Source organism: Suillus fuscotomentosus (genome assembly GCF_016647785.1).
Source record: "Suillus fuscotomentosus strain FC203 chromosome Unknown F5891scaffold_9, whole genome shotgun sequence".
Taxonomy (NCBI): domain Eukaryota; kingdom Fungi; phylum Basidiomycota; class Agaricomycetes; order Boletales; family Suillaceae; genus Suillus; species Suillus fuscotomentosus.
The window spans coordinates 401,429-429,312 of record NW_024539521.1 but is presented as its reverse complement, the minus strand read 5'-3'; the positions used below and the strand labels follow the sequence as shown (position 1 = coordinate 429,312).

The 27,884-nt window shown below is 49.0% G+C and overlaps 9 protein-coding genes and 1 non-coding gene across 10 annotated transcripts; 5 read left to right on the top strand and 5 right to left on the bottom strand.

Moving 5' to 3' along the window:
• Window positions 1-678: 678 nt before the first annotated feature.
• Window positions 679-1,330, top strand: F5891DRAFT_1184026 (uncharacterized protein; the record flags this gene model as incomplete). Its single annotated transcript, XM_041366384.1, has 3 exons — window positions 679-795; window positions 856-1,005; window positions 1,061-1,330. The coding sequence occupies 3 exons, from the start codon at window positions 679-681 to the stop codon at window positions 1,328-1,330; spliced, it is 537 nt and encodes a 178-aa protein (XP_041230180.1).
• F5891DRAFT_1011967 (tubulin binding cofactor A-domain-containing protein) lies at window positions 1,061-2,074 on the bottom strand. The gene is made up of 5 exons (XM_041360694.1): window positions 1,915-2,074; window positions 1,759-1,864; window positions 1,603-1,689; window positions 1,458-1,537; window positions 1,061-1,387 (listed from the first exon to the last, which is right to left on the bottom strand). The coding sequence occupies exons 1-5, from the start codon at window positions 1,971-1,973 to the stop codon at window positions 1,360-1,362; spliced, it is 360 nt and encodes a 119-aa protein (XP_041230179.1). The 5' UTR covers window positions 1,974-2,074; the 3' UTR covers window positions 1,061-1,359.
• A 1,247-nt stretch (window positions 2,075-3,321) lies between these two features.
• F5891DRAFT_750390 (uncharacterized protein) lies at window positions 3,322-4,714 on the bottom strand. Its single transcript, XM_041373099.1, has 4 exons — window positions 4,674-4,714; window positions 4,369-4,616; window positions 3,654-4,308; window positions 3,322-3,604 (listed from the first exon to the last, which is right to left on the bottom strand). The coding sequence occupies exons 2-4, from the start codon at window positions 4,499-4,501 to the stop codon at window positions 3,505-3,507; spliced, it is 888 nt and encodes a 295-aa protein (XP_041230178.1). The 5' UTR covers window positions 4,502-4,616; window positions 4,674-4,714; the 3' UTR covers window positions 3,322-3,504.
• Window positions 4,715-9,034: 4,320 nt separating this feature from the next.
• Window positions 9,035-10,913, bottom strand: F5891DRAFT_750347 (uncharacterized protein). Its single transcript, XM_041373098.1, has 3 exons — window positions 10,483-10,913; window positions 9,827-10,396; window positions 9,035-9,772 (listed from the first exon to the last, which is right to left on the bottom strand). Exons 1-3 carry the CDS (start codon window positions 10,670-10,672, stop codon window positions 9,501-9,503), a joined length of 1,032 nt encoding a protein of 343 aa, XP_041230177.1. The 5' UTR covers window positions 10,673-10,913; the 3' UTR covers window positions 9,035-9,500.
• Window positions 10,914-12,897: 1,984 nt separating this feature from the next.
• On the top strand, window positions 12,898-17,963 carry F5891DRAFT_1103542 (uncharacterized protein). Its single transcript, XM_041363614.1, has 6 exons — window positions 12,898-13,104; window positions 13,170-14,617; window positions 15,431-16,030; window positions 16,085-16,159; window positions 16,213-16,367; window positions 16,418-17,963. Exons 2-6 carry the CDS (start codon window positions 13,313-13,315, stop codon window positions 17,724-17,726), a joined length of 3,444 nt encoding a protein of 1,147 aa, XP_041230176.1. The 5' UTR covers window positions 12,898-13,104; window positions 13,170-13,312; the 3' UTR covers window positions 17,727-17,963.
• A 730-nt stretch (window positions 17,964-18,693) lies between these two features.
• F5891DRAFT_1126403 (isocitrate lyase and phosphorylmutase) lies at window positions 18,694-20,799 on the bottom strand (the record flags this gene model as incomplete). The annotated part of the gene is made up of 10 exons (XM_041364087.1): window positions 18,694-18,793; window positions 18,849-18,954; window positions 19,008-19,063; window positions 19,117-19,159; window positions 19,217-19,444; window positions 19,492-19,641; window positions 19,692-19,822; window positions 19,873-20,142; window positions 20,193-20,360; window positions 20,417-20,799. 10 exons carry the CDS (start codon window positions 20,797-20,799, stop codon window positions 18,694-18,696), a joined length of 1,635 nt encoding a protein of 544 aa, XP_041230175.1.
• Window positions 20,800-21,656: 857 nt separating this feature from the next.
• F5891DRAFT_1184020 (uncharacterized protein) lies at window positions 21,657-22,680 on the top strand (the record flags this gene model as incomplete). The annotated part of the gene is made up of 2 exons (XM_041366383.1): window positions 21,657-22,365; window positions 22,445-22,680. The coding sequence occupies 2 exons, from the start codon at window positions 21,657-21,659 to the stop codon at window positions 22,678-22,680; spliced, it is 945 nt and encodes a 314-aa protein (XP_041230174.1).
• Window positions 22,681-23,476: 796 nt separating this feature from the next.
• On the top strand, window positions 23,477-24,320 carry F5891DRAFT_976805 (uncharacterized protein; the record flags this gene model as incomplete). The annotated part of the gene is made up of 4 exons (XM_041376650.1): window positions 23,477-23,542; window positions 23,642-23,689; window positions 23,718-23,872; window positions 23,894-24,320. The coding sequence occupies 4 exons, from the start codon at window positions 23,477-23,479 to the stop codon at window positions 24,318-24,320; spliced, it is 696 nt and encodes a 231-aa protein (XP_041230173.1).
• A 183-nt stretch (window positions 24,321-24,503) lies between these two features.
• Window positions 24,504-24,588, bottom strand: F5891DRAFT_t39. The gene has a single exon. It is a non-coding gene; the product is annotated as a tRNA-Ala (tRNA).
• A 476-nt stretch (window positions 24,589-25,064) lies between these two features.
• F5891DRAFT_750070 (cytochrome P450) lies at window positions 25,065-27,675 on the top strand. The gene is made up of 13 exons (XM_041373097.1): window positions 25,065-25,540; window positions 25,610-25,706; window positions 25,762-25,898; window positions 25,957-26,082; window positions 26,131-26,386; window positions 26,436-26,561; window positions 26,615-26,717; window positions 26,771-26,860; window positions 26,915-26,949; window positions 27,000-27,046; window positions 27,096-27,218; window positions 27,271-27,300; window positions 27,355-27,675. The coding sequence occupies exons 1-13, from the start codon at window positions 25,359-25,361 to the stop codon at window positions 27,536-27,538; spliced, it is 1,536 nt and encodes a 511-aa protein (XP_041230172.1). The 5' UTR covers window positions 25,065-25,358; the 3' UTR covers window positions 27,539-27,675.
• The last annotated feature ends 209 nt before the right edge of the window (window positions 27,676-27,884 follow it).

Here is a 27,884-nt window from a genome sequence, read left to right as displayed (position 1 = left end):
TAGACAAAGCAGTTGAAACTAAAGGCGGTTGGTTGCCTTATTAGGTAATTCAATTACTAAATCCATTCTTGTGTGCTCTTATTCTCTTGCCACCATCAAGTCAACGAAGTACCAAGTCATTACAGGGGATCACAGAGTACTTCCATTACACGAAGGTTTGACCACTTCCGATATCGTGCACGCTGCGGCACGCGTCTACGACTGATAGCAAAAGTCTCTTTAAGACCCCCCTCCCCGTATTTTAATGCGGCCCTGCCCCTGGTTAATATTAATATCATTGACCAACGCGATGTGACTGCCCTTCGAATCGAACGTTCAATAACCTTTTATGTCTCATGATAGAAGCCAGTGGAGGACGCTCTCACCTTCAGGGTCATTCACTTAAGTATAACTTTTCGTCGAGCCCCTCATTACGCGGTACATGATGTCCCTGGATGATCATTAAAGGGTAGATGTTCTTTGGAGCACCGCGGGTCCTCGCCTCTTCTTGCAGATACGATACACTCCAACCAACGGAAAATCGACGGAGGGACCCTCAGCGCTACAGGGGAACTTTATGTAAATGATAAACCCGCAACTTACTTGAAAACAAATAAGTTGAAACAACTAACTACAGCTAGTACATACTGGCCGCAGTACTTGCGCTATTAGTAGCACCAATACAAAGTTCTTTTCCTCATGGCACATCGCCAAGAACCACCGCCCATCCAAGAGAACGATCCATCTGAGATCGATCCCATATGGACGTCAAGCCGTACAGCACGCCAGATTTACGCTTTGGGTGAAGTCGAAAAAGTAAGCCGTAACGCGTACCGCATGGAGGGCGCACCGCTCACAACTATCCCCCACTACTAGGACATAACCCGTCTCCTATCCCTTGCAGCGTCATCCGTCTCGCTGCTCACTCTCCCCCAGACGGATGAGCCCGATGACAACCTCCCTCAGGGAGAAGAGCGCTCAGAGCAATTCGTTCTAGAAGTGAGCGAGTACTTTGAACGGCTAGACGTCAGTCGACTTCTCGTCACACATCTCAGAGAAAATCTCAACTCAATTTCCGCAGTCAATTCAAGTAGCTATTCGCTCTTCACTGGCTCACATACGCCAGTCACGAATCGCACCATCCGCAATCACAGCTCCCCCTCTTGGTTTTGTTCCCCCTTCACTTGGTGTCGGTCTTCCGAGAGCTACAGGGACCAGAGGCCTGCAAGAAGAGCGCACCGATCGAGATGCATGGGTAGGCATTCTCGACGCCCTCACACGCCTCAAGACGTCACAACAGCACGAACAACTACCAGTGCACACTTCCCCACACCACGCAATGAATACATGAGTCCAACTAAACTATAACGAGCTGCACGTCTATGCCGAGACCTTCGAATCCAAGTGTCTAATATAATGCAATCAAAAGTCAGGTTCATACCATCGCGTGATTTTCCAGGTTTACAGCCGAGACTTACACGCTCGCCTCCTCCAGTGCTTCCTCGGCATGCAGGAGCTCGATATCTTCCGCAAACTCAGGTTGGGACTTGACTCGTAGCTTCCAAAAGACGCGCACATCAGGGGTAACGCAAGGCAAAGTTAGAAAACGACCGAAATACGCACGACGAGTTCTCGTAGATCTTGTACCGCCTTGCCTAGACGGTTATCAGAATCCTTGATCATCCTGTGTGACTCTTCCAATATCCTTTTCTGATCGGCGTATTGTCATAAACATGAGCTTCAGCTGGTGATGAATGTAAAATGACTTTTGTCACGCACGGCACTTTTCAAGTCCCACTCTTCAGCTTTATTGGCGATAAGCTTATCGAACGTCCGCTGTTGCTCTTCTGCTTCTTTTGCATACAGGATGTGTTCCTTCAAGAGCCTGAGAAATAGTGTTAGCGCTCTGTGACCCCAGAGTCGCGCTATTCCTGCCTTTTGGACACGCCAGACTTGATGTTCAGCTGGCGGTGAATGGCCGGCTTGTTTGACATAGTAGTTGGAGTAGTATAGTCTGACTAATTATAATGACAAGGAACTCAAAAGGCCTTATCGTTGCATCCAGATCGACCTCATCGATAAGGCCATAGCTACCGCCGACCATCATGTGAGACAAGCAGCAGTCGATCAAATTCTTTCCTCATTCACTATTCTTGGCATCCTTTCAGAAATTCTGTTCAGAAAAGCGGAAACATCGATTCATTGCTTGAGATATAGTATGACAATTCTACATAAATGCAGTACAGCTCGCGCTCGCCGGTGCAAGGCAAGTACAACTAATACCTACAAGAAGCTTGACGGAGAATCGACAATGATAGCGCGTGTAGAAATAGCGACAATGAGACATGATAGCGGGGCGAGTAACAATGTGTGATATGCGGCGATGTGAACCAGAGCGTGAGGATAATCGAAATGTCAGGAATGTCGACGACCGGTGCATCCAAACCCGCAAGCGGAAGTGGACAGAACGTCAAGAACTGCAACAATGACCAACTCCTAGATCGCCGTATGCATCGGGCGCTCAAATCCTCCTCAATGCACGCTACACTTGACTGGCAAATGAGGTACAGAGGATGACGAACTGCTCTGAGGCATGGAAATGTCGAAGTGGAAAATGTAGGCGGTGCTCGTAAACAACCTTCAAAAACAAAAAAGCTCCGCTGCGCCAACCACAATTGCGGCACTTGCACACAGACATGCAATGCTGTGGTCGCCATGTGTTATCCGCGAGATAGCTTGATGATCTCGCGAAAAGGGTAGCGGTCACGAAATAAGCGGTGATCAGTCGCCGGATCATGACAAAAGGTGATAAGTAGGATGATAATAAAACATGCCGTGCGTGCTAGATGCGGAATAGTCTTCGTAGAGGACGGAAATGAATAGCTACGTAAGAAACACCCATTCCAGAAAGGCAAGGATGCCCGTGAGAGTGTTGCCACTGATGATGCGCCTGTGTATCGGCGTGCACGAGGCACGTACCACAATGAAGTGGTCGTTCGTCTCAGTGCAAGAAGGATGAAATGGAACGGAAGGGGGGAACAGAGGATGGCGTGATAACAAGAAGCTCACGCAGATGCGGCGAAGCGTGCACACCACTTGGGTGTAGCTGCCTCGAGCTGCATTGCGGTCTTGTGTCGTATCGTATTCTCCACACATCATCCGGATCCAGTCGGTATCCAATCTTCATCGTCAGGGTTTCCTGCTCGTCGATGCATAGCAGTCGACGTACGAGCGGCGCAAGCGCCACTACGCGATCCTAAACCTGTCCGAAAATGAATAGAACGTCACTAGGACGTTCAAAACGCTATCCATGCAACGCAGGAAGACATAACGATGCGTATGAAGTTCATAACCAGTGCAAAAATAAAAAATGCGTGCTAAGTGTCCGTTGAGTGTGCGTAAAACCTGTAGTCCGGCGACAGGCGTTCCAGTGTCGTATGATCATGCGAATAAACAATGCTGATAATGTAAACCGACGGTGCTTTTTTCATGAATATTTCGAGCGATCCCATGTCAGCACAGCAATCAGAAATTTGACTGTGATTGCTGAGATACTGCTGCGACTGCGGCGGCAGCAGCGGCGTGACGTTGCTCAGCGGTGCCGAGCATCAACGCCTCATTGACACTAAACAGAAGGTTAGATAGTAGTAAAGCAGCGGCGATAAGTAACTCACGAGCGAAGTCGCTGTACTTCGGCCTCAGCCTGTTGGAGTCTCGTCTGGAGTTGTTGAGCGGTCATCTCGAGGTACTTGACGTGAGTCGTAGCGCGGTCTAGGAGCGAGACCTTGCTAGACTTCTGGTTAGAGACCGGAAGAGCATCCTTGAGTCTGCGGTAACCGTCCCGAAGTTCATCACGACGCCTCTGCTCTGACTCGATGCGTTGACGACGAATTGTCTCGCGGCGCATGTCAGTGCTGGCGTTAGCAGGGATGGAGGGCTGGAAGTCATCATCCTCATCATCAGAGTCGTCATTCCTTGACTTTCTCCGCGTAGCCTTGGTGGCAGAGCGCGTGGTAGGCGCCGCAATGGGGTTGAAGCGGTGCGACCGCGGCACGGCAGCGGAGTAAGGAACAGAGTGCACGGAGGAAGGGGAGTGAGTCCCGCTTCCACGGCTACGCCGGCCTGAAGTAAGGCCGTCCGACGAGAGCTCACCAGCGCTGAGAGAGTACACAGCGGGAGGCGAGATGCCGTTGTCGGGGGGCGTGTAGGGGCGCCCTGGCGAAGCAGTCGTGTACGACGTGCTCGAAGAGTAAGAATACTCGCCGATTGAGTTCGTAAGGTTCAACGAATTGAAGTCCAAGCGAGGGGACGAAGACGAGGGTCCAGGGACTAAAAATAGAATACGATTAATTGTTGTACTCGTGGGAACATGAGTCATTCAATACTAACGGGACATCGTGGAGACCCCATAGGGGGACTGGGGGTACTGCAAGTACGGCTCGAGGTTGGCAATCGAGTCATAAGCAAATGGGGTATCCATGAAGTTGGGGCTCCGGGGGTGCTCGAGAAGAGTTGATTCCATTGCTGATTGAAACTAAAAAAAAAAGCGATGTGTCGGTGTACGGAAGGTGGGTGCTTGCACTGCAGCTAGGTAGAGATGATCGTCAAAATAAGCTGACACTTGAAATATGCTGGGACTATGATATTGGGTTTGAACAAAAGGACTACAAAGAATAATAAGGACAAGAACGTACCGGAGCCGACTGCACAATAGAACAACAGAGCTGAAGAAAGAAAAAAAAGTCGGAGCTGGAGAACAGGAAGGTAGTCGGAATATGAGGATTTGAAGAAAAGAAGGGGATGAGGAGACTTGTTAGTTTTTTGATTCCGTCTAAATATCCCTGGCATAAATGGCTTGGGATGACTATTTTAGGAATGTAAATCTCACGTTACCGATTTAGAGGGTATGGTATTCCCGCTGTGCCTCGTGTTTGTGCCTTCAACCCTTCATGGCCAAAAATGACTTCGGGATTTCTAGTCCCTGTCTTCTTCTTTCTAGAGCGGTTCCTATCTTTTCACAAACGGGGCTTTCATTGACACGCATCTCTTCCCACTCAAGTCTCCTTAGTCTAGTAATTACTGCCTCATTGCCCGGATCCTTTCCTGAGCCAATCCTAACACGGCCAGCCCCCACTTGCCATCAGATCATCAATTCCAAATCAGCTACAACCCGCTCTCCATTTTGTCCGTAATTTGTATCATCCATTTCCTTCCATTGCTAAATTGTCATGTCATCTCCATTCTTTCACTTCTTGCCCGTTACCCAACCCTTTCTCCGAGCGTCAGTCATGCTCACCCTAGACTAACTCATGATCGTCTAGCCCATTTACCACCCATAGCGTTCTTCATGTCGCTTCCTACGATTCCTTTGGGTTCGATTCTGGTCCCCCCAGAACTCCAAGTCCCGATCATACCGTTCGCAACCCTGATGCGTTGCATTATCATCTTGCTGTGCCCGCCGCGCCGCGGCTCGGCCAACTTGTAATGCCCTGCCTGGCCGGTGACACCATAATCTAGATCCGGCTAGCCAAGTAAGGGCGCTCTCCGGTGACCCTAGCTGCCGCCCGTGTTATCGAATCGATATCTGTGATTTTGCTTCAGTCTGTCCTCAAATTCGGTTCAATCTTTTTTTTCTCAACATGAGGACAAACCTCACAACGTTTCGTTCATCCCCCCGCTACTCGCGCTAAACCTTATAAATTTCGATCCATATCCATGCTCCGATCACTAGTGACACTTTTCTCGGCAACTATTGGTATAATTTAATATGTGCTGTCATGCAAAGCTAGTTTTGAATTCACCCACTTGTGACTGATCACATGAGCCTCGGAAGGTCTCCTGTGTAATTGTGATCACCCAGCCGATGTAAACGCACTATTGAAACACCTTTTCTCTAGGGCTTAAGGCGTTGGTAAACGCCACGAAGCAATGTCGTCACCTCAACCTTCCCTGATAGTATCGCGGCCGTAAGTCAGAACCTTCATCGTAAAATGACACCACAAGACAATTACCCCCTTTCATGTCCATAAGGCGCAGTTATTATATTCCAGTGGTGTTACGCCGTGGGTCCATGTTTGGTATGTGTCTGTGTATTTGGAACACCTTGTCTACAGCCGAGCGCGCGTTCTCTTTTAGATAGTCCAGAGAATAGTGCGGGCCTTTCCCGCCAATCAGCGGGCTCGCATCAGATCTGACGAATCCAGTATTAACGTACGAGTTAGTCCAAGTGAATAGATGCGTGATGCGTGACTTGAGAATGGAGGATGATCAATCAGCATCAGATGACGTTAGCGAGGGGACGTAATTAGACTTTAAGCAAAAACACGCACCAGAGGCGATGCCTGCTTCACTTACACAGCTGTCAGGTCCGACCGTCTCGCACAGACCTAGAGGGCACGACCACAGTTGTGTACTAACGGACCAATGCGATAGAAGAATTTCGTTACAGCGGCATTCATATCCCAGTAGATGGCTAAACCCTGCATGAAACCTCTGCCGTGTGGAACGGATGAGTGGGAAACCTTTCGACTGATCACAAGAACACAGCCGCGAAGTAGGAAGCATGTATGTGCACATGGATATTCCGGGTGGACCAAGAGACGGCCGGATGAGTTCGCAGAGAACAAGCAGAGTTCAATATGTCCACTTGTGCCAAGAAAGAAGCACAAAGGTGGTCACGCATTCCAGTGCATCATTCCACGACGCCTAGACTTTCCTCGGATCGGAGGATTGTGAAGACTTCGCTCGCCGGGGATCTACAAACAGCTTCGCCCGCGTATGTAGTACTACAGAGACCCCGCCGCTTATCATGAAAGCAAGAAGCAAAGTTGAGGTGAAAATAGGAACGCCGTAAGCAAAGCGCATCAGCTGCGAGGCCCCTGCAAAAAGAATCGATAAGACTGTAGCATCAGCCTATCAGGAAGCCTCGTTGTGGGTGAACGAAAACCATGTAGGATCGACGGTTAAAATTATTGATTCTAGTGCACGGAGAAAAGTAAGCGATTAGTTTCATGAGTAGAACTTATCGTGGGCCGTATCAAGCCTTGTGATTCCGTTCCATTCTGGAAGCATTGAACAAACAATGGCGATATGAAGGCAAGGCCCCTAGATCGGTAGTTTACTATATCGCAGATTGAGCGCAGTCGAGAGTGTCCAGTCACAAGTCAGAACCGCAAATCAGTTCCTCGCTGTGTTCATAACAAATCGATGGAGTTGTGGAAGAGCTAGCGTATTGCGTTTCGGGGAAAGCTGTGGAGCCTCGTCGAGTATTCGGGTGGAACCAACTGAAACGCAAGCGTGATGGTAAGCGAGTGACGGCCTTCTTGTCACGAGCGTGATAGCCAACCTGCCTTGCCCCCGCAATGCCCCCGCGTCACTTTCAGCTTGAGAGATCGCCTTTCCGATTTGTTTAACAACACGAGGAGATCTGACCTGATCATCCTAGCAGGAAAGGTGATATCCACCCTACCCATGGGTACGTGATGCGGGCTCAATATTCAATCGTCATCACTGCAGGCTTGGACCATCTCGTTAAAAGCACTCGGTCTCACGATCCAATGCATTTGCATAACGGCGTGTTTCAAAACTCTACTTTGCTGAACTTTGTATAGAGTGCGCGCTATCCTGGTCGAAGCAATCTCAGCTTCACATTAGTTTTCAAGTCCGCTGCGCATTGCGCAAGTTCTTGTGATCCCTCTAGATCTATTCCCAAAGGATCCTGATCATCTACTCGTCGATATGGACAACTCCTCTTGACTATATAACGTTTTACACTGATCAGGATGTCTTGCGTCACCCTTTCACGTCTATGAAAAATAAACATCCGTTCTCTCTGCGCTCAATGGAACTGCCGATAGAACTTCCTCACTATCCAGATTCATCTCCGCTGAACTTATCAGACCCCCATTCTGGAAGGAGCCGTCTACCTACTGTTTTTGAGGGTGCTTCTCTCAATCGGCGATAGTTTTAAGATTCGGAACCGGTGGAGTTCCTCCTCGAGTTTCGGCGTCGAGGACTGCATTTTGTTAGCTCCATTGTATGGGGATAGGCTAGCCCCCCGTAGAAATTCAAAAATATTACTTACCATCCGGCAAGTACCAAATGTCTCTCTAGCTCCCGGATCATCATGATGCAGCGACTGATATAAATGCATTCGCATCAGTGGAGAAGAACTCCCCATACTAAGAATATGAACTCAGTGTGCCCAATTCTGACGATACCTTATCCGAGGACTCCAGAGTCTATTTGACAGTGGTGTTAGAGCCCCGGCTTCCGGGGATCTTCTTTCTGCAGCCAATCGTGTATTACTAGAATTACGCGAAGTTAGAGGGCATTTCGCTTACTTTCCGCCACATTATATTTATGTGTCCTTGACGTGGAGCTGTGACTAGCAAGTGGGTCAAAAATCCGAGGGTTGTTTGGGACCGTGAACAAGCCGGAGCCTCCGACGCTGCCGGTATCCCGACAAATATACATGTATGATTGTCTGGATGTTCATCGAACGATCAAGTCTGAGATCGGTCGATCGTACTATTTTGCCCTTGGTCGAGGTCTGGACCAGCCTTGTACAAGAATGAGGACGATAGAATGATATAGAAAAACAGAAAGGCGTAAGGCGTTGAACAAACTACTGTACTGACTACAGATGATGGATCATATCTTCGGGGGCTGTTCTACAACTTCCTTCGGTAGGCACCTTTTTGCTCTAACCCTCTCCTAGAGAGGGTACCCGCGGCAGCAACAGCTTTCATCAAGAAAGCCCTAGATTAAATCCGTTCGCATCAACCGAAGAGACAGTTGACCATCGGGTCCAAAAGTACTTCGGCGAGCGGGTCATATAATTTTGGTGTGCCCTTTCCGTCGGTTCCCGTCGAGTGAGTTCGTGCAGTATTCGTCAAGAATGAGTTCGTTCAGTCGTGGTGAATTTCGTATCCTGCGGTCTTAGCAAGCCGCACCTATGATGTGTAATGGCGGGCAGGTGTGTAGACGCGTTACGTATGAGTGAGTGATAGGTGATGGATGAATAGGTAGTTAGATGCAGTCGTGAGAAGAGTGCAATACATGTTAGTGATAGAATGGGATGAGTGGCCCGAATACTTGGCGGTTGGGGATTAAGCTTTGAGGAAGCGACAGTCCGCTGGGGACTAGAGCATCCACGAGGTGATGTGAGGTGGAGACACGGTCTCAAACGCCTATCGATCAACGAGACTAAGCACGATTGGGGTAATCAAGCGCTTCCTCGGATCGAGAGGGGCGAGAATTCGTATCGATCCTGCAACATCAAGTTGTATGGGAGCTCGAAGGAGGGCGGATTGACAATAGTACTGCGCATAGCGCAGAAAACGTCACCAGCGCCTACTCCTCGACCTGCCTCCTCCAAAGCTAGATACCTCTCGACTTCTCCCACCGCTGAGCCGTAAAACACGAATAAGAAATACATGATGTGCAGTGAAACAAGATGCAGAAAATGATGAAAATGGATGGCAGCAGCGTCCGTTGGAAATGGCGCAAACCACAGCATCTCAGTAATCCGAGGCAGGACTGCGCGAATCCTCTCGCGGGGGCTGCTGGCCTTGAACATGAGCGAGAGAATGATTTTGCATCCCAGGCTCGGGGGGAGGCGACAACGGCCGAGCATCAACGCCATGAATATTTCCTGGCGAAGGGGAGCTGCTAGTGCCAAGCGAGATTTTCTCGTTGACGGCACGAAGGCGCTGCACCTCCTGCTCCAGCACAATAAGACGAGCCTGCATATCTTGTGTCTGTTTGTCCAGAAAGATGATATGATTGGTAGCTAAACGCCACAGCGTCAACATCCGGTGGCGAAGATTATCATTGATCGTCTTACCTCGCTCGAGTAGCGACACCTTGCTACTCTTCTGGTTAGAAACAGGTAAGACGTCCTTCAATTTGGCATAGCCATCGCGTAATTCGTCTCTACGCCTTTGCTCAGCCTCGATGCGCTGTCTGCGTGTTGCCTCCTTTCTGGTGTGAGCCAAGTTCTCTACGTATGTAGCGCCCATGTTGTCTTCGTCGTCTGAATCGTTTAAGGAACGAGCACGGCCACGACGCCCAGAAGAACTAGTGGTAGGGGAAGGGGTGGGGTTGTAGCGAAGAGATTGGCGATGAACTAAACTAGGTCCACGGGATGACGATGGGGAGCCTGTCCCGCTGCTGTTTCTCGAATGGTGGTGGTAAAGGCCGTCCGCTGATGTGTCAGATCCTGAAATGGGTGGGGACAAAGGATCGTACATGTGAGGTGAGGGCGGAGGGGGTGAGCCAGCAGGCAGATTCATTGACACATGTTGTGGCGATGAGGTATACACGGGTGGCGGATATTGATGCGTTTGATGCGTGGGCATGAGGCTAAGATTATGGAACTGCAGGCCTTGATGCAAGTCTGGCGCAGATAGATGGCCTACAAAGAATCAAGAACATGAGCACATTATCAGATCAACATGTGTTTAAGGTGAGTTTTGGCCTCGAGGATGAAAAAGTACCCACGAGGATGATGAGGGTTAGGATGCTGCACGACAGGAAAAGACTGCTGGTGCTGCATCGCGTGGTGGTTGTACGCGAGGCTGTAAGATGATTCTTGCTCGGCTGGATAGAATCCATAAGGACTTGCATGTCCGAGATTTTGGTTGTGATCATCGGTTATGTGCTGCTGGTGCTGGTGCTGGTGCTGATCCATTGGACTGCTGTGAAAAAAATCGTGGATGGGTCGTGGTACAAAATGAAAACTTGTAGCGCGCAAGTTTATCGTGAACTAAAAAGTAAAAAAGAGAAGAAAAGGGAGGAAGCTAAGAATCAAGTAACAATGGTCACCGGTCACCCCCAAAGTCTCCAGAAAGCGATCTCCTTCGCTAGCAAGCTACGGAACCAAACCGTTCATAATAATTCGGGCGCTTATTCTATCGCATTCCACCAGTTCCCCTGTTTGCCCTTTGTTTGCACACCATGGAGAACAATGCAGCTCTAGTATAGAGAACAAAAAATTATTCAGGTCTTACATCCCTCCCCCTCTCCTCCCTATTGTACCTAGAGTTCACCCAAACACCACTCTCGGCCCAATCCAAGCTGCCGGCACCGCTATGTATTTTTACCGTGCCTCGAGGCTACCGTGTGCACGTATATTCAATCACTGGCTGGATCTAAAAACACGGAACATGCTGCACCCAACTACGATTGCACATCAGCTGAGTCCACAGTGAACTTCTACAATATTTTGAACAACGAATTTCACAAATGTTTTTTTTCTCTTTTGATTTCGAATGACTCGGTTGTGGTGGAACGGCTGCCGACCCTCCGATCGTTCCTATCGATGGAAAGTCGATAATGAATTGATAGACAGCAACACTTCCGCCGATATTTCAACACCCCTTCATTTCCGGTTATATGGAGTTACTCGTTCGTGGACTAGGTCACCTGCTAAACACATCAGGGTTCTGGTGATTCTTGAGCGTCAACGGGGACTCACCAACCTTCCAGATTGTCGAGTCGTTAGAATGATGTCGAATGTCGAAATTTTCAAGAAATTTGATTGGGGATATTCACACACTAGAAGTCCAGGTACAACTTGATTGTGACTCAAGTATGTGGTCCTGTCAAGTGTTTCCTCAAGGTTGTTGCAGATACTTATCATCGTGCCGGGAGTAAGGGATTGCAAATGGACGGCTATTCTCCCGTATTTGAAGGTCGGCCATGGGAAATCACTGTCTTGTTAGGAGTAATATACCATTGCCGTATGAAGAATTGCAAGTTACCTCCACTACTCTGCGTCTGTTCTGCGATGGAGATTGTCAGACTTCGCAGTAGAATTGCAGGGTTCTGAGTGTCCGTCCGTCGGGTCCAGCAACAAATAGAGTCATGGTTGATAGCGTCCATATCCGAAAGAAAAATTGTTTGCAAATTTGAGCACCGTAACAGATAACTTGCTGGACGTCCATCGTGGCACTGTTCGCACTTCCATCGCTCGAACGGAGTGCTTTTGGAATTTGATGACGACTTTCTTGCATACGCAAATTTATGCGTCCAATCGAGAAGAATACAGCTTACTACTAAACCAAGATTAAGATCGTACTCAGGCTTCAGGTACAGCGTAACAGAGCTAAGTTAATGTGCGCTTCGTTGCTCCGTCTGAGCGTGCCCCTAAAAGCATCAGCACAGAAGAAGTCAAAACCATACCACCGGTCCATTCTACGGGAAAACGGCCGTCTCCCTTCCAGAAGAGCAGTCAAATGATCCATGTGAGCGGCTGGTTAGGGACGAGGATGACCCTGATGTTAGGGGATGGCGATGCGGCGGCTGCTGTGGCGGAGGAAGACGAGCATTGGATAGAAGTAGTATCAGCCTATCTTGCTTCTGCATATAGTTTCTTCGCCACTGGCATATGAGTGTGGGCGTACGCGACACAGTCACGCATAGCTGTGGACGTGGGATTGTTCTGGGAGCCATACTGGTCATTCTCATTGGTCACAATCGAGTAGATGGTATAAAAAATCACGGCTGCCATGTAGAACCTCTGCTTCCCAACGAAGAGTCTTTTACTGGTGCGCTGGTATCGCCAGTTGAATATTGCCTTGTGACATCATGATTGAGTGAGTTGCAGGTGCATGCTGTCCTGTCCAAATGTTACCAAGTCAGTTTCGATTAAATGAATATCCACAAACAATAGTTACCGGCTAGTGCTGATACGCTGGAATGACCTGCACCTGTATTTTTGGCTTGGATGGATTATTGTTAGCGTGCAGTTCACGTTGAATTGAGCGAGCACAAGCGAGGCCCGCTCTTAAGTATCTTTAAGAATGGGGGATAATGCAATGTATCGCTGAGATGTTATTGTGGATGCTATGCGGCCTTGTATATACTATAGAAGATCTTGCCCTTGTCGGCATTGAGCATATAGTCAACTTCGCAAACGCTGAATACAAAAGGATCTCCAAGTAGAAATTGTTTCTCACAGTCGTCAACGGAAAGTTTGCAAAGCTTTAAGCGTGCCCCATGTAGTGTACCCTCCGAGTCTTAAAGTTTGCTTTAAGGCCTAAGGTACGACTGGCCTTGACCTCGAGCGAGGACCACAGAGGACTCTTATTTTATGAAATTTCCTGGAATAATCACGCCAATGTTCGTTCATATATTTTTGAACTCCAAGACCGCCTTGCTGACCCTGCGTATGATGATGGGTTCAGAACACAATCACTTAGGTTAACGTTGCTGATTCCAACACCGCTCAGTGTGACAGCCAAGGACCAATTTACTCTCCTTGCCTCGTGCTGAGCTGCCTGGCCAGGAGGTCTAACCAGTCGACACCACTTCTTGTCAGTCAAAAGTCATGACAACAGAACATTCTCGTGTCTCTGGAAACCCATATAGTCTTCAGCCGGGGCAGTGGGCTCCGCCTCGTGCACCTTTACCCCCGCATCGTCTTGCGAAGATCGCTAATGCCCTGGGAGTCTCTATGCCTTCTCCCGCAGGACCTAATTCTTCATCTTCATACTTGTCTGCTTCCTTTCCTGGTGCATCTCCCACCATAAGTCATACTGATCTTCCCTGGCGCGTGACGACACCGTCTACTGCATCTACTCATCATGTTGGATCATTTGCGTCTTCATCTCAGTCCAAGTTCCTGCTCCATGTCATACCACCTCTTCACCTCCTTCACGACTTCGATGCGTCCGACCCATTGGAGCCTGCGCCTCCTCCTAATGCATCAGGATATCACACACAGTTCCGACGCGGCACCCTCGTCTCCCTGCAGCCCTCGCTGCATGCGCAACTTAATGCAATTGCCAAAGAATATGCATTACCTAGCACAATCGGCCTCATCCTGTACCTTATTACCACTTCCCCACAGAGCCGCCAGAACAGTCCAATGCCTTATGCCACCCCTAATTCAGGAAACGAGGACGCAGAGGAACCAGGTCCACGCATCTCCGAAGAAATCTGGAAACATATCTGGGGTCGGGTTCTGAAAGCTGAGCGTGAAGAATCTCTCGCACTTTCGCGGGGACAAGGCTCTAGTCCTTTCGGTCTGGGCCTAGGACTAGACTCAACGGGACAGCCCAACTTACGCCCTTTGGTCACCCCCACGCGGACGGAAACGCCGCAACCGCAACCTATCACATACCCAATTACTCCTTCGTCTACCACGTCTTCAGTATCCGATCTTCGGTCTCACTCTAAATCTACCCCTCTATCATCCTCATCACTGACACACTCGGAACCAGATACCCCAGATACCTCCCGTTCTTCTGATCACGAAATACTTGGCATCGGCCTCCCAGGTCTTAATTCACCCTCCATAATACCTATACTTGCGAAAGTAGAGTTCGATATTGATCGACGGAGAGCAACGTGGTACGAGCCATGGTTGCGTGGCCGTCGAATGACCCATGCTAAACGTGCCGAGAGTCGTCAAAGTAATCAATCACATTCTCAACCACATGCGGAAGGAGATGGGGATGAGAAACGTGTGCCGTTCGATTTAAAATTAGTGGAGAGGATGCAGAATGCAAGCTCTGTGCCCAGCTTTACTGCGTCACTGTCTTCAAGGGAGGAGGGTGGCACTGGTTGGTATGCTCCCCTGCCAGATCCTACGGACGAACCACTCGAAGAAGATACAATAAGAGAGGAGGGTGTCACTGCTCCCCTGTCGGACTCTACGGATGAAGCAATTGAAGAAGACACAATCATGGAGGAGGGCGGCACTGGTGGGTATGCTCCTTTGCCGGGTTCCACCGAAGCAATTGAAGAAGGCACAACAATGGAGAAGAGCGGCACTAGTGGGTATGCTCCCCTGTCAGATTCGATGGACGAACCAATTGAAGAAGGCACGACAATGGAGGAGAGCGGCACTAGTGGGTATGCTCCCCTGTCAGATTCGATGGACGAACCAATTGAAGAAGGCACGACAATGGAGGAGAGCGGCACTAGTGGGTATGCTCCCCTGTCAGATTCGATGGACGAACCAATTGAAGAAGGTACGACAATGGAGGAGAGCGGCACTAGTGGGTATACTCCCCTGTCAGATTCTACGGACGAAGCAGTTGAAGAAGACACAGCAATGAAGGAGAGCGGCACTAGTGGGTATGCTCCCCTGTCAGATTCGATGGACGAACCAATTGAAGAAGGCACAACAATGGAGGAGAACGGCGCTGGTGGTGTTTATGCTCCCCTGTCGGATTCGAGGGATGAACCGATTGAAGAAGGCACAATAATGGAGGAGAACGGCGCTGGTGGGTATACTCCCCTGTCAGATTCCACGGACGAAGCAGTTGAAGAAGACACAGCAATGGAGGAGAGCGGTACTGGTGGATATGTTTCCCTGTCAGATTCCACGGGCGAAGCGATTGAAGAAGACACAACAACGGAGGAAGGTGGCCATGGCGGGTATATTCCCCTGCCAGATCCTACGGATAAAGAAGTTGATGAGAACATAACTACATGCGAGACTGACATCTGTCATCATGATCCTCTTGCGGACATCTTCGGCAGTGATGCAGACACCTGGGCTGAGATGCGCGCTGAATCGCAGGGCAATCAGCTCGAGGTCAATCCAAATATAGTCGAGCTTGCATTGGATGTATCCTCAATTGCTGCTATGCCTGAACAGGAACAAGCGGGAGATGAGGTGGATGATGCCCAAGAGGTTTGGGATATTATGCGCAGGATGTCAAAGCCTACGTTGACCTTGTCGATACCATCTTCACCGAGCTCGCAGCAACTGTCGTCATCCCCCGCAGGAAGTGCTAAGAAATCACCTCCCCATCCTTTAGTCCTTGCTCCCAACGACACAAGAAATAGCCTCGTCCTGCATACTGGCCCGAGCCCGATCCTATCATCCTCCAGTAGGGATGACAGTACGAATCTGCCTTATGAGCATGCAAGTTCAAGAGGGACGCCGGTCGAGGATGAGACAGGTGATGATGATGAACTCTCTCTGGACATGGACCAAGAATATGTGCGATCACGGAGTCCTGAAGAAAAGCGCGGCGGCGCAGTTTTTGAGGACCTTAATCTTGGTTTAGATCTGGGAGATGAAGACGAAGAAGTGCGTTTCCGCTGTCAGTCCTATGGCTTGCCAATGAACTAACTCTGTTTGTAGTACGATGAGAATGATCCAAATGATCAACGCAGAAGCCAATATCTCATGAGAGCCAAACTTGACGAGATTGAACGGGTATGCAAGTAATGCATGTGCTCATCTCGTGATTCTGACATCTGGGAAACTAGACTTTGGCACAGTTTTCTCCGAGACACATCAAAACGGATGACTTGGACCAAGATATTACGATAACTCATGCCCGAACGAAGTCGCTCCTCGCACTTCATGCGGAAGGAACTTCGAAATTATCGGTTGATCGTACACGTGACTTTCAGGCGACAGGGTGAGTTCAATTTCAACTGCCCATAGTTCTTCGGCTTAAGAAAGCCTCAGAAACTCTATCTATCATGCCGATGCAAGCGACAAATCGTGGCCTGCTATCTCCTACTCATCTATCACTAATAATTCATCACAATCTCCAAGCTCCCAATCACATCGGCCTTCAAATCTCAGTCCGTCACCACCTCAGCTTGCTATCAACGGTGTGTCAACAGGTGCCCCAAAATCATTCGCTCCACCCTCGCGGTCTTCATCACCCAATACTCTCTCCACAGAGACCAAGATTCGCAAACGAGATTTGGAGCCGTCCACGTACCCAACACCCTTGCCCCCTTCATTTAGAAGGCTATCGGATACGGCGACTGACTCCCCCATTCCGTTGTCTCCTGATCCTTTTGGTCGATACCCCTCCTATCTCGAGTCAGAGGCACACTCCCCCCCGACTTATTGGGATCCTGCAACTGGGAAATTCACCAGTATTCCTGTCGAATCCAGACCATCTTTGTCATCTGTGGATGAGGGTTCTGTTGCTTCTACAACACCCTCTAGCCGATTCTCTGCTGATTCAGAGAGTTTCTCGATGGATGCTGTGACTGCAAAAACCTCTACTCCACTCGTCAGCGTCAAGACTTTCAAGAGACTTTGGCGTAGAAGCAAGTCTGCGTCAGTGTCGGCTCAACAACCTCCCACGCCAAATCGAACTTCGTTCCAGGGATTTGTACCGCCTTCTTCATCGTTGCATGATCAACTCGGGCCGCCTCCACCGCTGCAAAAAGGACTGCCCCCTGTGCCTGTAACAACTATGCCACGAACACCCACACGACCATCGTCTCCAACAACTCCTTCGTCGGAGAAGACCAGCGTTCGTAAATCGATTCTCAAGACCTGGAAATCAGTATCAGGCTCCACAGCCTCTTCCAGTGCTCCTTCAGAACCAAGGCGAGATACTGAAAGACCTGTGTCTAACGAGACCATAAAGCCTCGGAGGCCGAGCGTCTTGGATGCTGGGATACCCCCAACCCCGAAACTTGCTGAGCAATATCTGCCTTCAAATCACGCACGAACGGGCAGTGGTATTTTTGAGCGAAGAAGGTCTGTTGGACGATCTAAAATGGGAGCCTCATCGAATCTTTCGACGTCATCTCAAGATTTTGCCCTCCCATCTAGGACGCACTCGCGAACATCGTCGTCCTTACAGCAGATGTCTTCACCTCTGCCACCCTCAGGTTCCGTATCTCCTGCTCCTCCTCGCCATTCCAAAGTAGATAGCAGTTTTGAATCGGCACAGTATGAGCTAGTGTCCTCCTCGCCCCGCCTATACCCGAACTTGTCTTATCCCTATCAAACACTTGATCAAGATTGACCTTCGTTTTTGGCAGGTAGGGTTTACTTTTTTGATCTCACTGTTGCGGTCGTTGCATCATTGCTCTTACTTTTTGCTTTCCCACATCTTTACATTACATGTCATCGCTTTGCTTCATTACCATATCTTATTATTACTTTCATTGCATACAATTGGATTCACTTGGGCGAAGCCACGACTGGACAAGTCTCGCATAGATATATGCTAAGCAATACATGATGCTTGCAGCAGCTGAAATTTTGAAAGCCTAATGCTTCAGATTATTCAAAGCTCAGTGCAGGAACGCATGTATATCTCTGCAAGCGTGCCGAGTCAAGCTTTCAAGGCAACCTGACTGCGTGAGCACATCTTTCTTGTAAAGTCCTTGTAGCAACCATCAAGTTAGCATCAGAAACGATATCCGAGAAGGCACACACTAGCAGATAGGTACACCATTTCAGGGGCACTGTTCTCCATCCCAGCTCCAATGGGATCATCAAATACTATTGTTGCAAGATATGCCCCGGAAAATATGTATAACCCGAGACTCAGAGCAGGCGGCATCGCGGTACTTGGCCGCTGATGGTCTCTCATTGCATAATAACAGCAGGGTCGCTTCTTAATGTTCCTCGATTTTTCATGGCCGAGTACCCTATTGCGTGGTTCTTTGCAGAATTCGACATTGGATAATTCCAGGTTAGTAGTATCGATTCACAGCATCTTTCAAGCGTGCCATATGAGTGTTTGTCTGGAACACTCATCTGAGTCAGAGCGGCGTTGAACGGATGTGTACTTGGCACAAAGTTGCGGCCAAGTCATCAGCGATCTGCATGTCGCGTAAGCTCTTCAAGCGGAAACGACATTGCCATGTAATCAAATATCACTATTGATGCCTCGGGGCTGGTATGGGGCTAGCACACTAGTGCCACAAGTAGAACGTCCAATTGGTATATATCCTTGTGTCTGCACAGTACTGATCGGTCAAGGATCAAAAATTATGTTCCGTCGAGTCTTTCCCAATGGCAGACGTGCTTGACGATCCCGCAGATACAGTCTGGATTATCGAATCAAGGTAGTTGGCTCCGCTCCTGTATCGTAAACGTGAACAACATATCGGGGGCAGAACTTGGAAAGGACACTAACCACTTTTGATGGGTGAGAACATCACAGCCGATTTCCTTCTCCTTGCGTTGCACAAGTTCCACATAAGCAAGCATGCCGTCATCCTTAAATCGTGCAGCAAGCTCGGCTGGGTGGACATCCAGTAAGCGTCGCGGTGTTAGCATTCAGGAGGAAACGTACCGGTAGCAGCAGCATTAGTGTGCAGCCCAGCAAGGGAAATTAGTGGCAAAACAAATCTAGGTTCATCAATGAGGCAATCACATCCAAGGTGAAATGCTATGTATCGCACCCTTCTTTTCCGAGTTCCCATATAAAGTTCTTGAGATCTGCGTCTGCTCAAGCCGTTTGCACTCTCAGACGAAGAACATTACTGTTGGGGAGTAACGTACCGCTAAACCCTGCCTGCGACCAGTTGAAGCTGGGACTTAGATTGTATACAAACCATTTGCCAGGGTATTTCTCCCGGATCTTTCTCGCAAAGGTTCTGGCCTCCGCTAAGTCTGGCTTACCGGTTTCCAGCCACAGCAAGTCTGCGTATGGTGCATACACAAGGGCACGGTCGATGGCTGCCTGAAGGCCACCAGTAGTTCGATAGAAGCCTTCAGGTGTGCGAGGGACTGCCAAAGATTAGTGAAGACCTCGAGGCGTTGACAATCGTACTCACGGTCCCAGTTCCAGTTAATATCCTGGCCAACAGCCTCCCGAGCAATCTGACGTGCTTGAAAGTTTGATTTACCGGCCACTGCCTTCTTGTACTGCTCGAACACGCCGCGTGGGTTCGAACTACTGCTAGACAATAGCACTCGTTCAATGGCTATGCCACATGCTCAATACGGCGAACAAAAGACGCTGAGGAATACGTGCCTTGATCGAAAGTGATTAATTCGTTTGATGAATCCCATTCATTCTCGATTCTGGCAGCATCCGCACTGTTTGTGGCTCGCGCAAGAGCTTCACTGAGAGGTTGCCCCTGCGTCGTAGTACCGAGGATATATCTAAGGTGAAGTGTTTTAGATCGATACTTGGTTCTATAATTAGGACTTACGGGTGATCAACAGGATCAATGCTGGTGGAAAGGAGCTTGCCACTTTCAGCATCAGTGCGGCCAATAAGCAACATCGGAGATAGAAGCATGTCAAGTTGGAAACGGGCCGCAACAAGCCGTGATACATGTGTGCTTGGGGGAACAATAACTTTCCCTGCAAGGTGTCCGCATTTCTTTCCGCCGTGAAGTTGGTCCTCGAAATGTACGGCTGAAGCACCTGACTCCGCGAAGAGCTTTGTGAGTTTCATAACGGCAGAGGTCCCTCCATGGCTAAGACGTTGTGAGTTACATATGAAGACCAAGTAAGGTGCCGTCTTTACCCAGTATCACCGTCCGCAACGATTGGTCGTAAATAGTCGATGTACGAAATCTCTGCACGCTTTTCTAGCAATGCGGACATACGTTCATCGTAATGCTTCCGGTCATGAAGTTGCTGCGCACGGAAGAGACGGTGAACTTGGTTTGGTACGGTTGTATAAGGGTAATCTCTAATACGATGTAGATGAGAAGAGCGCGAACATGCACATGATCCGGCGGTCATTACCCGAAATCAGGACCAACTTCATTATTGCCCGTAGTTAGCACTGAGCTTGCAGCCCAACCAGAAACGTATACGACTTGTTGATGCCTTGCCATTTGGGTCATTTGAACGGGGTCAATAGCACCCATGGTGGGCACAGGTTGACCATTAGAAGCTGCCTCGGTGAATAAGGCGAAGAGCTTGTTAGCAAGGAGTGTCGATGGCAGGGGAAGAACAGGCGCGGAACCCTGCTTTAGTGCTACATCATGAGCGGTATAGGGACGGGTGATAGAAGCAAATCGGGGGGAAGAAAAGAAAGCGGAGACGTCTTGAACGCGAGCATCGAAGGTAGCGCTTTGCTCGGCTAATGATGGCGGGTGAAGTGGCAGGGTAGGAACCGAAGACATCGGACGTGACAGGGTCCCTAGCCTAAGCACTCTGCCTGTCGGTGGACGAAGGAGAATCATTCGAACGGATGGTGTCGTGAGACGAGAACGTTAAGCGCTGACCGTTGTGTTCGGGAGGCCGAAACCTAGATTGAGGTTAGGGTTACAAATGGGGATGTATCGGCTTGAAGGCACGGTGCTGCGGTTATTCTCTTCTCTGAAGAAACTTCCATCACTTTACTAGACAACCAACTCACTACAACAGAAGCTGATTTTAATCTCCTGGCTGCATGACTCCTCAAGCTAATCCAGAATAGTCGATTGAAATGCGCCCCAAAAGTTCTGACTGGCGAGTCTTTTAGTTCGTGGTCGTCAGGTCTCCTCCATGATAGACTCGGAGAAGCAAGGTATTTCCAGTTGCTGATCTGTGTCTTCGAATCCCTTTCGCCCGAAGTATGATGTAGCCAGTGGTTCCTCCTTGTTCTCCCTCTGACTGGCACATTATGTGTCTAGTTCAAAACACCGTCTTACGATTGGGTGGGAACTTCACACAGTGCAAGTATTGTCTTGTGACCGTGTGTGTGGCGCTTCTACGATGTCGCATCTCGAAGAAGGAGATATGATGCTTTCATTGGATATTTGTTTTGCGTCCATTCAAATACTTCACCTCATGTCCCTTCCTCGAGGCTTTATATCCGCACACCGAACGCCGCATTTCAACTCGCAATCACAATTGTTCCCCTGGGTTTATATTCACCCACCACCACTTGCACGACTTGACTTGATCTCCCATGGAGTCCCCTCCCAGTTGCTTACGAGTCACTCGACTGTCACTCATACATGCTGTCCTTGCATATGTATCTCCAGAACTCACTACAATGTCATGTCTACCTCTCATGCTGCCCATCGAGATCCGCTTTCGTATCCTCACCCATCTACATCTCACACTTTCCGCCTCTTTACTCGGATCGCTCAATCACAGCTTACAGAGCGCCCTCGATGACCTTTGTGATAGCTGTAAAGCCTATAATCTTCGCGTCTACGGTCCAAACGTGTCAGACTGGCCTGAAATAAGGGTCACTGGCGGTTGCTGGTGCGCCAAAATCGGAGGGCACCAGCGGCCAGAGATCGCTCGTGCTCGTGATCGGTGGAACTCCGATGCATGCGTCGATGCCAAAATCCGCTCCCCATTAGCTGACTATGATCCGCCGCCCTACTTCATATTTCACTTGCGTCAAGTTGCCGCAACATATCTGTCAACTACCTCACCCTCGCTCTATACGCGTGAAATAGAGGCGATGCTAACATCGCGTGCCAGTGCCAAGGAGGTTGATGCTTTAGTCTGGAAGGTCCTGCGACACTTCCAATGCTGCGTCGCTCCTTCAAAAACGAGAGCATGGAAACTAGAAGACGAGCTTTGCATCATTCCCATCTCTGAAAGACCCTCCGAAGGCTCCTCGGATGATGAGATATTGTGCGCGCTCCAGCTTGCTCTAGACCTCAACCGGCACCGCGACTTTGTATCACATTCAAAGCTAAATCCTCGGAATATGATGCTCACTCCCCCCTTAATATCCAATTCCCCTGGTGAGGGCTTCACTTCGTTCCTGTTTGTTATGATGGCTGATTCATGTTTAGATTCGAAACGCTTATATTCAAATCCCAGGTCTAGAAATATCTCACTTATATGTGGTGTCGCCGTGGCCTGTGTGCTATTCGGCATCAGGTATAGTATTCTGGCTGCCTGGTAGTGATTCCCCTTCGCACACTCGCATATTCCATTTCCGCGCATACTTCGACATTCGGCTTCTCCAGGAACATGATGCCTTTTCTGCATTTCTGCAACTCCCGGAAGAGTTCTCCGTCTATACCGCGATCGCCTCTGCCCTGCATTCATTTTAAATTCAGTACCTTTCAATCTGCATGACCATCCACACTCTGTACGCATTTTTGGCAGCATATAAACCTTAGTTTACTTTTTCAGCATGCACAAACGGCGTCGATACCCATTTGACAATCACTCCGTTCTTACAATATGTAGATGACAATGGACAATAAGTTTACCAACAAGGGGACTTGGCGAGAAAACAATGTGTGCCGAGGCCCATCTAGACACTGATCATTGCTTTTCCATTTCTAATACCAGGGTCAATCGTTGTCTAACCCATTATCGCATGGTCATCCTATCGCCAGAGTTACTAGATGAGAACCTCGCTCTCTTGTCAGGGGAAAATCAATTAGATTGAGCATGAGCGAGACGCCGGGAGCGTACGACGAGATCTCGAGCGATGACTAATCCTAGCCTTACTCAGACAAAGGCGAGCGTACCCCTTATTCGCGTTCGCTTTGTCAGCCAACGCTTTCGGCTATCACCGACTTATCGTGTTTTCGTTCTCGCAAACCGTCTAAATCGTTTTGCATTACCTCCTCAGGCTGGATTTCACATCTTACCTTGTGTGCTAAATGAGTACTAGTTGGACTCGGTGATAACAGTTCAGAAGTACCGACTATCACGCAATGCGGCTGTCCCTTGGCGCACCACGTTCCCTGATAACTGCCATGGCCACGTACTTCTTTTAGTACAGGCTCCCTTTCTCAGCGCCTAATGTAATTAAGTCTATCGTACCGAACAACTGTTCAGCACGACTTGAACCTCAACCGCTTGTCCCCTCACCCCCCATATCCCCACTCCCGTCTCATGGTAGTGGAGAAGTCATTCAAACGTCGTGGAATGAGCTATCTGATCACGGAGATAAAACTTTTGGTAAGTGAACGTTTACTCCTCATTCATGCACATCTACTAATATCTTGTAGATATAACTTTCCCCCCTGTTCGTGATGTACACCTTCCATCGCGCTGAAGGCCGTTATTGTATATACTTGCGACAATGAGGATGGCGCACTGTCTGATGTGAGTGACGGCTGGCTCCTGTTGCCAGCTTTTACCGATGGAACCTGCAATGATTTTCAAGACATCGACTTCACCACTTCCCTCTTCCGCAAGCACGCAAACTCGGGTAAATGAGGATGCTGTGGAGGCCGTTAATCTGTGCCGGGAATCATTAAAGGCTTTGCCTTCACAGCACCCTGACATGTAAGCTATGTACGGCTTCAGAAAATCTACCTGTCTCGTTTCCAAGTGCAACACAACCTTACCGACCTATCACTCGCTGCAGATAACCTCAGATTGGCATCGAGACACCCTACTCAGGGGCTTTCCATACCGCATTATGACAGCCTGGAACTGGGTCACTGCAGCTGAGCGGCAGTCCTACATCTGTACTAGAGGCCTACAACAATTTCGACCCTATTTAGCAGCGATTATCAAATACGTTGCCAAAGCGTTGTACGAGAATATGTTCAAAGATTTGAAGGATGGTTGCTTCATGGACTGTACGAAGGCGGCATGGGCACACGCGGTAAAGACGAAAGTGCCACTCGAGCAGAGGATGTTCATTCATATCGGTGTGGTTCCTGCTGCATTGTTTTTATCTGGTACGATTTTACAAGTTCTTTATTTTTCATTCTCCATTGAACTTTGAATCGTACGAATTACCGTCTGTCATGTACTCTTATGTCATCTCGTTTCGTATTCGCTTTCGATCAAACACAGTTTAGCGACCAGTGCCAGCACTCCCTCGACATGCTCAATAAAATGACCGATGATATATGCTTGATTCTTGTATTGCAGTCTGACATCCAGTGAACAATGGGAGACAAAAAAATGGACGCTCAGGGGATTGAACCCTGGACCTTATACAATTCGGATGCTCGTGCAAAGCATACGCGCTACCACTGCGCTAAGCGCCCTTGTTTGTTCTTGCGTGATACGCCACTATCTCTTGCCAGCTGCACGCGGAGATCGGATCACTCCTTAGTATTACCACTCCACTTCTACAGTCTCTGGCGTTGGACTTGTCGGACCGTTCAGTCTCTCTAGCCGGATTATATGAAAGGAAGACAGTTGTTCCTTCTTGTCGGGCCGCTAGCATTTGCAATACGTGCAAAATCCATTTTTATATCTCTTGCCTTTTCTCAATCTTCAATCCGAGACTGAGTACTCAGTCCTGACTCCCAACTGAACGCTGAGAAATCACCCACACCAAGTATCTACAGGTGTTTTCCTTTAGTTGTCGACGTCATTGCCTTCTTCCGGATGTTGGACTCTCAAGAGGCTGCTATTGATGACGTGTCGGGTCATATGCAGGAGTCTGGGCCTCTCGTCCACTCCTGCTCTGCCCAAACTTTGCCGGAAGGTCCCGCTACCCTGTAACTGTCGTGCGATGGGACGGGGGTATGATCGATTGATCGTCGATGGTGTTGGTTAGGTGCTACCAAGCATGCGCAAACCGTCACATGCTGGCAGTATCGATATCGGCGGAATCATCATGTCGGCAGCTGTCTTTCCTAGACAAATGATTTATAGTATATCTGCACATCAGTGACCATTTTCAGGGTCATGTTCCCACCCAGGTACGGGTCACCCATGGGGTACTTAAAGAATCATTCATCACTCGACTACATCATGATTCGTGACTTACAACGAGTTCCCTCCAATCTTTCTTTGTACCCCATCAACCATGCTAAAGCTACCTGACCTGCACATCGCCGACAACACGCAGCTCGTCCCCAGTGCTGCAGTTTGTCTCCTTGTCGTAGGAATAATTGCTCGGGCGTTCCTTGCTAAATCAGAGAGCGGTCTTCCTCTCCCACCTTCCCCTCCCACTTGGAGACTTAAGGGGCACTTTCTGCCGCAATATTTGTAAACTTTTGTATTCACCTTATTGGGTCTTGAACGTTGAATGTTGATTTATGTCATATTGCTGATAAGCCCGTCTCTCACTATAGCGGGATGGATTGAAAAATACGGTCCTGTGGTCACCATTCGGTCAGGATTCGAGAGGGTCGTTTTGATCGGCCGTTACAAAGTCGGTCTCTGGTACATGCTGAATATTAATATTTAGGCTCAATAACTTGTCGCAGGCTGCCGTGGATATTATGGAGAACCAGGGGAAGTTCACAGCTGACCGTCCTCGCAATATTGCTGGTGGAGAAATATTTAATGGCGGAATGAGTATAGTCTTTTCACCATTGGGGGACAGGTTCCGTCGGATGCGTAGGTCAGTAATTCGCGATATTTACTTTCCCTCATTTATCTTACTCATCAACGTGATGCAGAGCACTTCATTCGCATCTGCAGCCTAAAGCAGCTGAAGTGTATCAGCCCCTGCAGATGTCACACGCAAGCAACACAGTTCTCGGCATTCTCGATGATCCACACAACTTCCAGAACCACGTGACAACGTAAGTGTTTTTGGTAATGATCACACTCTACTTACAGGCGAGTTGAAGTTATGCGGCAACAACAATCATGAAGGTTGCATATGGCAAGACTGCCCCTACATCTGCGACCGATCCCGATGTTGTTGCACTTCGTCGACGCATTCGGTTCTCTCAGAGGGCAATGATCCTGTATCCTGGCGCTTACCTAGTGAACGCGATCCCGTGGCTCAAATATCTTCCTTGGTATGCACGAGACTTGAAACAAGAGTTTGAGAAGGAAAAGAAACACAACATTGGTCGGCTGAACCTCGTGAAAGAGAAAATGGTATACACTCCCTTTTCGATCTTCACCTCATGTCTGAGCCATTCCATAGCAGAAGGACGTGGACATTGGCCCTTCGTTCATGAGATATATGCTAGAAAATGACCATATCTATGGTTTGACAGAGACAGAGATGGCCTTTCTTAGTGGTACCTTCTTTGCGGCTGGTTCCAGCACGGTAAGGCGTTCTTTTTCTGCCTCCGAATGTATTTGGTTGAAATCAGACGGGAGACTTTTCTGGCAATATGCGCGGTACTCTTGGCAGCCGCACGTTTCCCTGAGGAGCAAGCTAAAGTTCAGGCTGAACTCGATGCGGTCATCGGAAGGCGCCAAGGTAGCTTTGATTCACTATTGCAGTGCCATCGTTCAATATCTTTTGCATCAAAGCACCAACATTCGCCGACCAAGAATCCCTTCCTCGCCTGCAAGCATTCATCTCTGAGGCTTTGAGATGGAGACCACCCGTGCCTAATGGTGGTGGGTGTCTTTTGGTTTGGTTCCTACATACATTTCATAACATTCACACCGTAGCATTGGCTCACCGAACAACTCACGACGTCGTATGGGCAAGTGATCTTTAACAGCTTATCGCACGAATCGTGATACGGCCCATCAGGAAAATTATTGCATTCCAGCCGGGACCACATTGCACGCCGACCTTTGGTAAGAATCGTGCCTCCAGATACCAAGGATCTGACGGTCACTGTCTTAGGTCGATCTCTCGAGATCCTGACGTCTACCCGGAGCCTGAAGAATTCAAGCCTCAGCGTTGGATTGACGATCAAGGTCGCCTGAGCGATGATTTGAAATTCTTCGTCTATGGCTTTGGCCGGCGGTAAGTACTGCCTTTCAGCCATTCGTTCTTTGACTCATTACATCGCTTTCAGCGTATGTCCCGGTCAACATGTCGCGAACAGGTGAAGCTACTCCTCTATGCACATCGTCTTCTGAACTCACTTTGGTCGGCACAGATCGGTGTTTATCAACTCGCTCCTCATCTTATGGGCCTTCCGGCTCACTCTGGATCCCACGAAGCCGTTGAATGACATAGGATTCATGCTTGGGGCGGTATCAGATACCCCTCCGTGCCCAATTGAGTTTGAGACTAGGATTCCGGAATCGGAGCTCAGGCGCCTGATGCAGCATTATCCATGAAAGAATTTGATGCCTGGATGGGTCAGGAAGAGACGAAGGACCGGTTACCAACGAATAAACAATATCGGTGCGAGAAGGGCGGACTGGTGGGGTACGCCTCACGCCAGGGCATTTGCGCACTCAGAGATGCGATCGGCTCACTGGAGGTCCCTTAGCCTAGAACGTACTGTCCTACATAGAGTACTACTCTCCAAAGGACATAAATTGGACTCAGAAAAAGAATAAATATAAATATCGGTGCATCCATCCCTCCAGAGAGTGACTGTTTTGTAGAATGCAACACGAATTTTATTATGACGCCGAATTGCGGAGCGTGCATTTGAATATCTTCACATCAAGACCAGCA